Raw genomic sequence first — 14,381 nt, forward strand, 5'->3', positions numbered from 1 at the left:
TAGTGCCCACATTGGCAAAACCAACCTGAACTTAGCCTTCCAAAGACCTAGGAGCAACATACAGGATACAACATCGTCAACCTCTCTACCCCCGAACCTTGTCTGTCCATCTTAGTTCTTCAACCGGTATATGGCGTTACCATTGGGGAAGCTGGAGTTTTGCACTGCTACCAATCACTCTCAGAAGCAACAGGGACATCAGCAAGCTACAACACTCTGCATTTACTCATTCCAGTGGCCAGGTGTGACTCCAGATGGAGTTGTGCTTCCATGCTACACAGGGAAAGCTCCAAGCGCTAATCTCTCCCAGGAATGCCTCTGTGCTCTAGCAAGCTCTGCCTCCTGCAACTCTTTCCTTTCCCTGGGGGGCGGAGCTAGCCGCGAAGAGAAATGGCCGCGTCTTGAGTGAGCTCCTCCGTGAGCCCATTATTTTCATCCTGATCCTACACTTGCGGCGTAACCACTGCGAAATAGCAAAATAGCGGCGTCTTAGAGCCTCAACACCCCTCGACAGAAGTTTCGGAGAAAAACCGCACACCATTCTGACACTTTGGCAGCTTGCGGCCCAGCGAAGATCGGCACTGCGGCGCACCGGACCACAGTACGCTCCTGAGCCGGCACGTACAGCACGTCGCCTGGACTGACATAGCCCCGCCCACCGCTGCGAACGCAGATCGGCCCGGAGCTCAAGGCAAGAGACGGCCCCGAACGGAAATCCACAATCCTGAGGTGCGTTGGGCAGGGTGTTTTTACGGCGATCACAGCTGCGTCCTCCACCCCCCCACCCCTCCTCCGGACGTTCCGGTGTGCGGGGCTGTGGAACGGGGGTGCCGACATCCTGAGTTACGGTATTGCGCCATCGACACAACGACCCCCCGGCCCTGCCACGGGGGGCGCCGAGACAGTGGACCTATATTGCCAGACCCAGCATACCCTAATACTCCACAAGACTGTGCATCGTGCCCCTCGTGGCCCTGGGTTGGGGAAAGGAAAGTTGACTGCACGACCCCCCCAAACACCATATTCTGGAACAACGGGCCCAACCCCTTGGCTCCCTCTGTAGGGCCGCCATTATCTACCGGAGGCAGGGGGTGAGTGGCTACCGTGGGTGCACCCTTGGCACCAGTAAACGGCGTGCCGAGGCGAAATCCAGCCGCTAATAGCGGGGTGCCCCTCAGGACATCACCCGGGGGTGCAGCGGTGAACCAGCAAGATGGGCAAGCCGGATAAGAATCAGCCGAAGCTGAATTTCGACCAAGCGAGGAAACTTCCGGATCAAAATGGCGACAGCCCGCCGTCATCCTCTCCAGCAATGCCAGCAACAGGCGACATGGCGTCCAACACCATACAGTCAATGTTCCACACGATACAAACGGCCTTGACGAACATCGACGGCAAAATAGACAGTCTCGCACACAGAGTTGATCGAATGTCTGAGAGACTAGACAGACATACGGAGCGAATTGACACGTCCGAGCGCAGAATATCGGAAGTGGAGGACACGACCGCCCAAGTGTCTACAAAACAAGCGGGGGTGGAAAAACAACTGGCCGCACTGTCCGCCAAGGCTGAGGACTTAGAAGCCAGGTCCAGAAGGAGCAACATACGCATAATGGGCATTGCAGAAACGACCAATACAGGACCGATGGAGCAGTATGTGGAGAAGCTTTTAATAGCCCTGATGGGTAGAGACACGTTCTCAGAAGTCTTCCTAATAGAACGGGCCCACAGATCCCTGGCCCAGAAACCGCCGACGGGAGCCAGACCGCGCCCTATCATAGCCAAAATATTGAATTATAGGGACCGCGACGCGGCTTTGCGCAAGGCACGCGAACTGGGCCCACTGCAGCACGAAGGTATGGACATAGCGCTCTACCCTGACTTCACTCAATCAGTCCAAGAAGAGAGGAAGAAATATATGCAAGTGAAGAAAAAACTCCGAGAGCTCCAGATCCCGTATGCTATGCTATACCCAGCAAGACTGAAGATCACAGATGAAGGGTCCGCAAAGATCTTCAATGACCCCAAGGCTGTATCAAAGTACCTGCAGCAACGAAAACCTAAAGGGGAGCGAAGGAGGTCCCCCAGAGACAGACAACAAGCACCAGACCCCATGTCGGATGTCGAGTAGTGTGTCTAGAATGAGAGGGCTGCTCACCAAAGGGAGCGACGGCTGCACCCGACTCACCTTGACATCGCCCAGGGTAATCATTACCACGCCTGCACCACAAGTGTCTGGTGCATACGCCTCCCCACGAACTATGCCGTATGCCGTGCATCCAGCAGCGAGTGACTCCACTGGCGTGCATGGGACGCTGACCCCGACGTCGAGAGGACCAGATAAGTGGATTGCGGCACGCTCAGCGCTATATGTTCTAAGGGAATGTTAAATCCCATGCACTGACCTGGGTTCATTGTGCGCGAGACTTTATTCACGATCGACTGGGTTGAGGCTGTCATGGGGGGCAGAGGCAATGGCCGCAGTGTGATTTCCATTGTGTCAGTTGGGCCTCACTGTCTAGCGTTTCTAGAGGGGGAAAGGCCACGGCCAGGCAGTTACCGCCCACTCGTGAGCACAACGATTGTTGTTTTTTTGGTTCCGGGAGAAGAAGGGGATGGGAGGGAGTTGTCTTTGTCCAGGGGATTGCGACAAAGTGGGTGGGGGAGGGTATGGGGGGGATACAGTTAAACATCACCTAGCAATATGTGACACCACTAGTGTTAGTTCGCATACGCGGCATGGAGTTCTGCCCTAGACGCGCGATCCACCCGCCATGATTGGACTAAGTAAGATGGCTGAAGCAAGTCAAACTAGGGAGTTATCGCTCTTGTCATGGAATGTAAGAGGCCTACAGGACCCGCGCAAGATTCGAAATGTGCTTGCATACTTAGACAGACATAAGATAGACATTGCATGCCTCCAAGAGACTCACACGGCACCTCGGAAAGACAATGGTATAGGGAACAGATGAGCTCAATACCGGGTGGTGTCCTCCTATTCCAATTATGCCAGGGGAGTCCTGATATTGGTGAAACGCAATATCCCATTTACACTGCACCATACGGCCACAGACGATCAAGGGCGATACGTGCTACTCAGGGGAGACTTCGGGGGTACGGATCTTACGCTAATCACAACTTATGGCCCCAACGCGGATGACCCAACGTTCTATGATGACATTTGGATTAAACTCCGCGAAACAAACCCAATGGAGATTGTGTGGGGTGGGGACTTTAATACCTGTTTAGACCCGAAGATGGATAGAGCTACTGGTTCTGACAACCATGGTAGACGCGCCGCACGCTCTCTCCTTGAGGGCATGCAAGAATGGTCCATGCTCGATGTATGGCGCATGCGACACCCAGGGAGAAGGGAAGGCACATGCACCTCGATAGCCCACTCCACCTGGTCCAGGATTGATTACTGGCTAGTCACCCAAGCCACCAGCACCTGGGTGAATCAGGTGGAATACTTGCCAAAGACTCTATCTGATCACTCGCCGGTGAAGCTGCTATTAGACATTCCGACTCACACCCCAAGACAATTCAACTGGCAGCTCAAGCCGTCTGCTCTGACAAACCAGCCATTCCGGGAAGACCTGAGACAGGCCATAGTCGCATTTTTCCAAACCAATGAGGGACTCAGTAGACAGCTACAGAACCCTGTGGGAGGCGTTTAAGGTGACCATAAGAGGACACTGCATAGGTAAACACGCCGGGTTACTAAAAGACATCAGGCAACAGTTGCAGATGGTGGAGCAAGACATACGGGCACTAGAGTTAGAATATGCTTCTACATTACACCCCCCCTATTAGCCGAAATCTGAACTAAACTGGATACATACAACGAATATGCAGACACAGAGACAAAATACCTTTCTAAGCAATACAGAGCCAGGGCATATGGAGAAGGAGGGCGTCCGGGCAGAGCGCTGTCACAAAAAATTAAGCCAGCCATAAATAATTCGTTAATAACCCACATTAACAGCGAACAGGGCACCCCAGTATCTGATACCCCTTCAATTTTTGAGCAATTTCGCATGTACTATTCCACACTATACACTACTAAAACAGCGCATAACACTCCAGACATACATGCATACCTAGACGATATCGGTCTGGCTTGGCTATCGAATACTCATATGGAATACCTGGGTCACCACATCACGAAAGAGGAATTCCAGGAGGCAATAGACTCATTACCTAACAATAAAGCCCCGGGACTGGACGGTTTGCCCGGGGAATTCTATAAATAGTACAAAGATCTGCTGATCCCACAACTAGCTCAGATGCTGGAACAGGCATATGAGGAAGGGGCTCTCCCCCCGACCTTACGGGAGGCACTCTTAATAGCATTGCCGAAGCCAGGCAAGGACCCCACACTTTGCGAATCGTACCGCCCCCTATCCCTCATAAACACAGATGTTAAAATACTAGCAAAAATACTCGCCACAAGACTACAGCCACTGCTGAAGATGCTAATCCTCCCAGACCAGGCGGAGTTCATACCCACGCGCTCCACATCCCAAAATATACGCACTATCTTTGCTATGTACCATAGCTTGAACCCCGAGATGCCAGCGGTGGCCGCGCTGCTTGATGCAGCGAAGGCCTTCGGCTCGGTTGAATGGGACTTCATGATGACTGTGCTGACCAGGATGGGTTTCCCGAAGGCATTCCTAACATGGGTGGCCCTCCTTTACGTAGAACCCAGAGCCAGAGGGAGAATCAACGGCCATACCTCGCAGACATTTGAGATCAGTCGAGGGACGAGGCAGGGGTGCCCTTTATCGCCCATCCTCTTTGCGATCGTACTGGAGCCGCTCGCTTGTAAAATAAGGCAGACCCACCCAGAAACGGCACTCCAGTTTAGCCTGAGACCTGTGAGCATATCGCTATATGCGGACGATATGGTCCTATACGTTCGCCACCCAGACACGAACCTAAATCCACTAATCAGGGAATACGTCAAATTTGAACGGTACTCTGGCCTGAGTATCAACTGGAGTAAATCGATAGTGATACCCCTCACACCGGCGACCTTAGAACCCCACATGGACTATCCCTTGCTGTGGAGCGCAGACCCGGTGAAATACCTGGGGATCTGGATTCATCGAGACCCTGAGACGGTCATTAAGGAGAATTATGGGGTGGTGGTGAGCAAATTGGATGACCAGATTGAACGCTGGATAAAGCTGCCCCTGTCCATGGCGGACCGAATAGCACTACAAAAAATGGTGCTACTGCCCCGCCTCCTCTATCTATTCTGGAACATACCGATATGGCTCACACAGGCATTTTTCCATAGATTACGTGCTGCACAGCAGAGACTTACATGGGCTGGTAAACAGCCAAGGGTGAGCTGGCGAATTCTCACTCAGCCTTATCACCAGGGAGGCTTTGCAGCACCTGACCTACAGCTGTACTATTACTGCGCGCAGGCACAACACGCACACTACTGGACTCGGCCACATTCACACATCCCACACATCGCGGTGGAAACTGACAGTGTACTCCCACACAAGTTGACTCAATACATCTCTGACCCATTAGGCTATTATGCGAACGACACTATACACCCCGTCAAGTGCACCTCCAGAGCATTGCACGCACTGGCCTCAAGGGCACAGAAACTGCCACTGTACGCGCCAGCGCTCCCTCTGGCACATCACCCTAGACTGTCGGTTACACTGGAACGGAAAATGAGGGACACCCTGGGAGAAATGGGTCTGACGACACTAGGCAGCCTCTTCCCACACAACACGTTCATATCGAGCAGTGATCCCGCCCTTTGCGCTCATCAGACACCGCTCAAACTCTTTGCTTATCACAGACTGCGGGCGGCTGTGAGAGACCTCTACAGTGCGTTCCCGTCAGAACCCGATACACTGCTGGCTCTCCAAAAGCTACTCACCGCACCGACACGAGTGGCTCTGGTCACTACACTCTATAATGCGTCCCAGAGCGAGCAGAACATTGATTGTGACAGGGCCAGGGCTAGATGGGCAGAGGCAACGGGATCCGAACTATGAGAGGACGACTGGAACTACAGCTGCGCACAACTGCACCTACTTACACCAAATTGCAACCTCTGCATTATACACTTCAGATACCTACACCAGGCTTACTATATTCCAGCGAAACTATATAGATATGGTCTTAGAACCGATGATAAGTGTAAAAAATGCTCTGCCCCAGGGGCTGATTTCCTGCATACTGCATGGGCGTGTCCTGCACTGGGGGGGGGTACTGGCGGGAAGTCACGACTGTGCTGTCTCAAATGCTATCTGAACCGATCCCAAATTCGCCAATAAACTGTCTATTAGGAGTATATAAGCTTAGACAACATGGTCGACGTAAACTGCTAGCGGTGGCGCTATTGTTAGCAAAACGACGAATAGCCATAAAATGGGGGAGCAGGCGACCACCCAGGTTCAAGGACTGGTTATCAGACATGGTATACTGTAAAGAAACACTGCAAACCTACGAAGAGAACCTGCCAATCGCTTCTAGACCCAAGGACTTCTGGCAACCATTTGTGAACTACCTATTAAATCAACCAGAAGACCCCTCAGATGAGCGGGTAGGGGAGATGTCTTCTTAACTCTTTGATGGCGATGGGGGGCTGATAGACGCTATAATGTTACTGTTGGCGGGCCCCAGAGGTCTACTCCATTGTAGGGTTGACGACGGCCTGAATTGTTCCTACCTAAAAGCCAAATGTGTATTGCGAACTGTACCTATATTCCAATGTCATACTAAATGGTGTGGTTGTAACTAATGCTTGGTGAACAAAAATAAAATAATTAAAAAAAAAAAACTCTTTCCTTTCCCTGCTTAGCCACAGAGACGGTAGCAATGGATTACCTGCTGTCAGAAACCCTATCAGAAGGCCAAGGGGTTACTGCACTCAACCGTGGTGGTTGAGGCCTTTTGCACCTGATGTCCCGGGGACCATCCTACTATGGATCCTGCTCAACTGGGCCGAGTACCCCTTTTTCACTTGACTCTCAGTGGCACCTGTGATCAAGCAGTCAAGGCTCCCTTGGGGCGGATTTAGATATAGGTCAGTGAATACGATTCAAAACCCAAATTGGAACCAGTACAAACAATAAATCACTGCCCAGCCAAATACTTGCTTATGTAAGAAAAGTAGTATTTTATTTCTAACTCTACAAACGCAATGAAATGCGACATCCAGAAGAAACACAATCCACTTTGAGGTTGGAATTTTAGGAATTGTCATACATATTCCTGTCCCACCCTCCTTCGTGTAACGTGTTCCGAGTTATTCCCTATTCACTGGTGGCCACTTCAGGGAATGAAAACTATATTAGGCTGTACTCAAGAGTTCTCCCTTCAGCTCTTTAGAAATGTAGTCAAAAGTGTCTGTGGTGCCGCAGCACTGTTAGCAGCAAGTCCCCTGGGCCATTCAACGCAACCCACAAGTCAACCTCTTTTCGGAGAAGTCGGGCTGCTCTTGGCCCAAGCAGCAGCACCCAGTGGTGCAGGCTCTCTCTCTGAGATTCTCTCTGATGTCGGAGCAGCTCACTGTTCACGAAGACGCAGTAAGCTGACTTTTCTCAATTGGGCGGGGGGGAGGTTTGGGGGGTAGGATGAGAATCCTTTCATCTTCCGACTGGAGCCAGCGAGGATGTGACGCCGTCCACTGTGTCTTTGGCAGACTTCTGCCATGAATCGAGGGCAGTTCCCTTGCAGTGCGTGTCAAACTCACGGGTTGTAGCCTCAGTCTCTCCTACGGGCGGCACCCCAAATCCTTTAGCAACATTGGTACCGGCAGCCCCTCCTGGTATTCATGGTTGCCACAGAACGTGGTTATGACGGCGCCGGCTCGTCCAGCTCAAGCGCCTGAGATGGTCACAAGTCTTGGCACTATTTGAAGTGTTCATTACAAATGGCCCCCTCTGGCATTCAGGGTCACCGCCCTGTGGCGGTACAGGTGTAGCAAGACGCATACTGCGCTCAACACACTCATCAGTCTACCGCAGCCTTCTCCTTGCATACAGGGATTGCTGAAAACAATCCTGCACACGGGTAATGGCCTGATCGGCGCACAGCCGAATCCTTACACCTTGCTCAGGAGTCCTCACTATAGGGCTTCCCACTGGCCCTTGCTCCCTCCAAGGCTCTTCTCTTCCTCGCAGGGCGCACTGGTCTTGGTAAGTAGGCTTTCGTGGTTGCTCCGGGCTCCCGGGCAGGTGGTCTTGGGTTTCCCTGGGTGATGTCCCCTCACCCAGCTGGGAAACTAGCAGGCCTTGGCCCCCAGTACTGGTCACAGGCAGACGTCTTTCAGAGCTTCCACCTCTCACACAGCCTGTCTGGCTGCTTGACAGATGGCAGATTTTTGGGGACTCAACCACCCACTATAGTCCTTTTCCAGATTCTAAATGTGATTTAGGATCTGGGTCTATGAAGGTTTATGTTGGGGTTCTGCTTCTTTTAAAGTGGTCACTTTTCATTTTCTACTTTCTTCATGTAAGAGGTCAGTAACACAACTCTGAAGCTGATTGTCCACAACACAATTCATGGGAGTGACTAGAGTTCATACCTGGATGTCAACCACAGTGATATGTGCATCAAAAGATTAATCCTAGACCTCCAGCCCAACTCGCAATAATTCTCTTATCCACCCCATCTCCTTACTGAGATGTGTCCAGGCCCCTTCATTGCGATTTATCACTGAATCAAAGAGCAGTCTTTTGAAGTGTGAAGGAAGACTCTTCCTTTTCCCACCAGTGTGTGTCCCTCCCATCTCACAGGAATGCAGCAATACACATATCTGTCTGGGGTATTCCTCTCCTCATCATGTCAAGTAGGCCTGTCCTTCTGAAAACGGAAAACCTGGTCCTTCATGTAATCACACTTGCACTCAGTGTACATTCATAGCACACTTTCTGTTCAGCACAAATACCTCTATGCATTGTACCCTCACGTATAACATGCACACAGCACTAAAGCTTTTCTATATTCAACCAGGGTGTGCTATTTTAAAACACACACACTGACAGCACACACACTCACTATGTGCGCCCTGCCTAACACTTCACCCTCCTATATTGTACGTCACGCTAGCATACATACACCCAGCACACCCTTTCACTGCACAGCACTACATCTCCCATGTAATGTATTCCTCTCAAGCATACATACACCCAATACATATACTAACCACACTTGCACCACACTATACTGCTCCATTCTTGTACTATACCCTTCCCAGGTACAGATGCAACCAAAGCAGAGTAACTTCTCCTGCACTGCGCAGCACTCCACATTTACCCGAAGTAGGCCAAGGGTGAGTTGAGCACACAGCAGAGGAACTTTTAAACAGGCGAGTGATCCTGTATGACAAAAAACTCTGCATTAGGGATCCAGGCATCAGTACAGTTGGGCACTCAGGGCAGGGGTACACGTCTACCATGCAGAGGACTTTTCCATCCCAACACCTGCTTACCAACACATTAAACTAAAGTCAAACACGGGCCTTGCCCCTTCCGCAGGGGAGCGGATGCAATGGGTAGACAAAGACACCGCTGGAGAACTTGTGTGTCTGCCAAATAAGAATGCACTTAACATTCACTAATTGTGCTCCCCTTTTCAGAAATTTGTGGACGTGATGAAGAAGAATTATGGCTTCTCCTCTCCACTTGAGGTAGGTTTTCTTCTTTATTAATTAGACCCAGATGTGGTAAATATGACTTTTCAAACCTATTCTAGATATAGATGGCATGTTGGTGGCATTAAAAAACAGTGTGCCCCTTAAAAGGGATCAGTTTTGCAAATGTCCTGCAAGTTTTCCTTGATGCTGAGTCCTTTGCATCAGGTCTTGGGCAACTTCTGGTCACTTGGGAATATCCTTTGTAGGTTTTGTCATTTGCCCCTTGTGTCCCAAGGCCTTTGAGACAATATTCACTGTGTATACTTCACTCTCACCTTGTGTCCCAGGGCCTTCGAGCCCGTACTCCCTGTGTATACTTCACTCTCTAAGGGTAGGCTGATCAAGAACTAAGGGATAATCCGAGTGGTGGTAGGTTTGAAATTCAGTAACCATATTCACTTTCAATAAACGTTAATGTCCAGCCAGTGTGGTACTTTAAAAATGCGTTTTGTTTTTATTTATAGTAGAGACATGTAGGGAAATTTGTAAATGATGTACATAAGCAGGAAATCCTTCCAGAGATTAGGCCCAATAAAGCACCAACCATTTTACAGTGAGATCTATAGCCAATATTGTCATGTGACTGAGGATTAGGAAGCCTTGGCAGTACATTACAAGACATTTAGGGTGTGGACATCTTGGTGTCCTACAAATTTGTGAACCCACCAATGAATTTGTGGCCAAACGGTGTATTGAAACAAGCATATCTCTGCCTATCTGGCCTATCCCTTGGCCCCAAGCAAAAGTCAGGAGGTTGTTCTGCTGCTTTGGGTGTTCTCAAACACCAAACCCAAAAAGGGTGCTAGCAGTGGATTAAGAGGGGTGTCCACGGAACCTAAGCTGGTTGACTCCCAGTTGTCACTTGACAGTCAAAGTATTTAAAAGGCTTTGTTCTTGTACTTGTGGCGTAGTTAGGGAGGAGGTGATAGAGATATGATGAATAGGCGAAGGACCAGTGGCAGGGTCATAATTCCCAGGTGCCATAATGCTGACAAAAGTTAGGTTTCAGTTTCCGAAGGGTAGTGGGGAAGAAAAGATAACCAGTGCCTTGCACACAAGGGAGGTAAGGTCCATTTCACGAAACTGGCAGGGGGCTCAGCCCTTGTTTGAAAAAAAGCTCCAGTGTTTAGGGTTAGTCTGATACCAGAATGGTTTAACAGTGATGAACCAAGAACTATAAGTAGTAGAGCGATGGTTTGAATGGTCTTGACTCAAGCCTGATCATCCCCAGACGTGAAGGGAACCCAGTTGTAGGTTTGTGAGAGAACCTCTAGTGTTGCTTCATCTCATTCAGCAGATAAAGGAACACTGTAGAGTTGCACATGCTGCACTTCCCACGTCCTAGGCCCACCACACTACTAGGATCAGGTAGGACCTATCTGCTAACCTCTGGGTCATTGCTCTTTGGTCCTTGTGAGCATAGTTTCATGTACTCTGACTCCTGGGCCAGCTCTACCTCGAGTCAATTTTCCAAGCAGGCATCGGCCTCAGAAAGGCATTGGTCGTGTACTTGTGGCGTAGTGTGGTAAAGGTACGATGAGTAGATGAAGGACCAATGACAGTCACAATTCTGGCACAGTGTCCTCTCAGCCCACACTGCTGTTTATTCTTGAAGTCAATATGAGTACAGAAGTATGTGTCCCTGAGGGTCAGTATGTTCGTGGCATATGAGCTGCAGATACTACACTGTGCATTAGATCGCCACCTGGTGTTGGGCTCGCATGATTGCATGGGACTACTGGCAAAAAGTTAGTGCCCAGTCATAGACCACTTGCAAATGTGAGCTCACCCCCCAACAAGAGATGGGGACATTTTGATACAAACTCTACTGGACTCCATACAATACAGGACAGAAGAAAAGAGAAAACAGATGTCCATTCCGATGTCGTCAGAGCAAAGCATCCAAATGCGACAGCTGTTTTAACAGGACTGTTGCTGGGCAGAGCAGGCCTGTGCGCTTCACGTGGCACAAGGGTCGAGCTTAACTTGACATTACTTTGGTACTATTACCAGGTAAATTTGTGTGGAGTGGCATTGAAGTCCAAAATGGGACATGGGTAAGCCACAAACATGTTATCTGTAGTGCAGGACTTGTGCTCTGCTACTGGCAATGTGCCACGTCCGAAGGAGTGACGACAACCAAAAAAGGGGCCTTGGTACTAGTCTGTAGTCACTGTGTCCTTGTGGAGGACACTTTACATCTCACGCAGCATTCACACACCCCGCCCCCTTCAAATGCTCCCCAGCCACCCCATGTAGTCGAAGTACAGTAAAGAATCACATTTAGGATGATCGTTTGCTCAGCGCCAGGAAACCCTTTTTGGGTATCCTGCCCTTCATAAGAGTATATAATTATATTATTGTGTGGTAGATTAGATTTTTTCTGAAAGGACTCGTAGGCACCTCTCCAGAGGGTGCAGTTTATAATTCCTCTATCCCCTTTACATTCAGGCACGATGAGCATCCCTCAAATTCGCCATACCTAGGTGATGGGCTGTTGCCACTCTCTAGTACGTAAGGTACACTTTACGAGTATCCTCATTCAGCACGGTTTAGTACTCTACTTAGACTGGAACAAAAACCCATGGGACATCCCCAGTAGTCTTGAGGATGTCAAGGGCACTGTAGAAAACAGAAAGTGGGCAAGAACATAGAAGAAGGACAGAATTGTACAGTTGTCTGACACACTGAGCCAGAAAAGCAATGAGGCTCTGACACCTTTAGCTCAAATCCCCTTCAAGCTCTCTGTAGGCCCCTCCGACAGTCTCTCGCTTGTGACATGTCTCTTGAACTCTTGTCTTTCAGATAGCCATCACAATGAAGAACCAGGACGTGAAGGAGGAGTTCAGAGAGATGTACAGCGACTATCTAAGGGAGCAGGTGAGTGTGGCATGCTGTCTTCTGCACTTCTGGGAGTCAGCCATAACTGCAAAAAGGGCCTGCTGCTTCTGAGAGGTGGTGAGGCTATGGCAGAATCAGTTACTTGCTGTCCGTAGGCTGTGCTGGTAATCGAAGTCATGAAGAAAATTGTTTATTACACATAGGCCCTGATTCAGAGCTCCAATGAGAAAATTCTGATCCCAGCCCAAATAGAAGTTTGCCAACCAGAATTGCAAGTTTTGCAGTAAACACCGCACCTCTGCAATTTGCTTCTCACTGATTTCTGCAAGTCAAATATATAAACATTTACTGCGGATAAAATGGCCAGTGAACAATGGGAAGACTCCTGCCCGAACTGCCAAGCCAGGAACTCCTTAGACCGGAAGCAAGCATCCTGGGACCATTTTCGGGGCGTCACCCCTCATCAGCCAGACTAGCTTGAATCCAATTTGCTGCCTCAAGTGGGAAGTTTATGCCCAAGCCTCGTGCTCACCATGCCACTGGAGTCAAAATAGCCTGGCTGATGAGTGGTGATACCCTGATACCACTCCCAGGATTCTTGTTTCTGGTCCAGGTAGAACCTAGCCTGGCAGTTCATGCTGGACTGTTCCCATGGGGAGCAGGGTCAAGTCTGATTTGCATATGGCTGGGTTTGAGCTGGAATGGCATGGTGTGCACAAAACTATGGATTTAGGCCCAGATCTCTGTACTGGAGGTGACATTGTTCAGCATTCCGTACATCAACTGTTCTTTTTACTCTTTCAATCCAAGGAGTGTGTGATAGATAAATAGCTTTCGATGTATACGCATCAGGACATTGGCTTCACCATCTGCACTTACTCTTAAAACATGTCCCCTTAACCCCTCACCCTGAGTGTCAGTATCTGTTATGTGGATTTATTGATGAAAGAGGAAGAGATTAGCAGTGATGGCAATGTAAACAAGCACTGGTAAATGCGTAGGTTTCGCCTATGTGATTAATAATAAGCTGTTTTTTGTTGTAAGTTGTAGCTTTCTGAATAGTTGGTAAAAATACTTTACAGAAAGTCTGTTAAAGTGTTATCATTTGTTTATGTACAAAATGGCAATATATTGCGCTGGTTCTAGTGGTATAGTGCAGGTAATAATACATTTTGAAAAATGAAAGAGGTAAATAATAGAATTACTGTAATAACACTATTATGTGTTTAGAAGAGTTATGACAACTTTTAGGCCCTGTGCCATTGCATCTGCTGCACCATTCAAATCATGCCCCTGATGCCTGAAAGATAACTGCACTTGTGCCTGCCTGATTAGTAGTAAAGTTTAGCAATATTCTGTGTTTAGTGGGGCCCCTAGAGCTTTTGGCCACAGTGCCACTGCACCCGCTGCACCATTCAAATCAAGCCCCTTTTAACTGCAAGGTAACTGCAATTTTGTCTGCCTGTATAGTAGTAAAATATAGCAACATCAGGGGTTTCTAGGCTGTCATGATAACTTTTGGGCCCGGCGCCACTGCATCTGCTGCATCTTTCAAATCATGACCCTGTTGTCTGCAAGGTAACTGCACTTGTGGTTGCCTGTTTTGGAATAAAATATAATAATATCTGGTGTTTAGTGGAGTTATGATGACGTTTAGCCCTGGTGCCACTGCACCTGCTGCACCATTTAAATCAAGCCCCTTTCAACTGCAAGGTAACTGCAATTGTGACTGCCTGTATAGTAGTAAAATACGGCAATATTAGGTGTTTAAAGGAGTTCTAATAACTTTTGGACCCAGTGCCACTGCACCTGCTACACCATGCAAATAATGACCCCGTTGTCTGCAAGAGAACTCCTCGTG

The 14,381-nt window shown here is 49.1% G+C and overlaps 1 protein-coding gene across 1 annotated transcript in view; it reads left to right on the plus strand.

Annotated features, from left to right (window-relative positions):
* The window catches only part of LOC144768683 (RING finger protein 112-like), a 352,704-nt gene that overhangs the window by 266,828 nt on the left and 71,495 nt on the right, over positions 1-14,381 (plus strand). Inside the window, exons 15-16 of the mRNA XM_078652512.1 lie at positions 9,623-9,673; positions 12,485-12,559. Of these exons, the coding sequence (XP_078508638.1) occupies positions 9,623-9,673; positions 12,485-12,559 (126 nt within the window). The remainder of the gene's footprint in view (positions 1-9,622; positions 9,674-12,484; positions 12,560-14,381) is intronic.

Source organism: Lissotriton helveticus, chromosome 7 (assembly GCF_964261635.1).
Source record: "Lissotriton helveticus chromosome 7, aLisHel1.1, whole genome shotgun sequence".
Classification (NCBI taxonomy): Eukaryota; Metazoa; Chordata; class Amphibia; order Caudata; family Salamandridae; genus Lissotriton; species Lissotriton helveticus.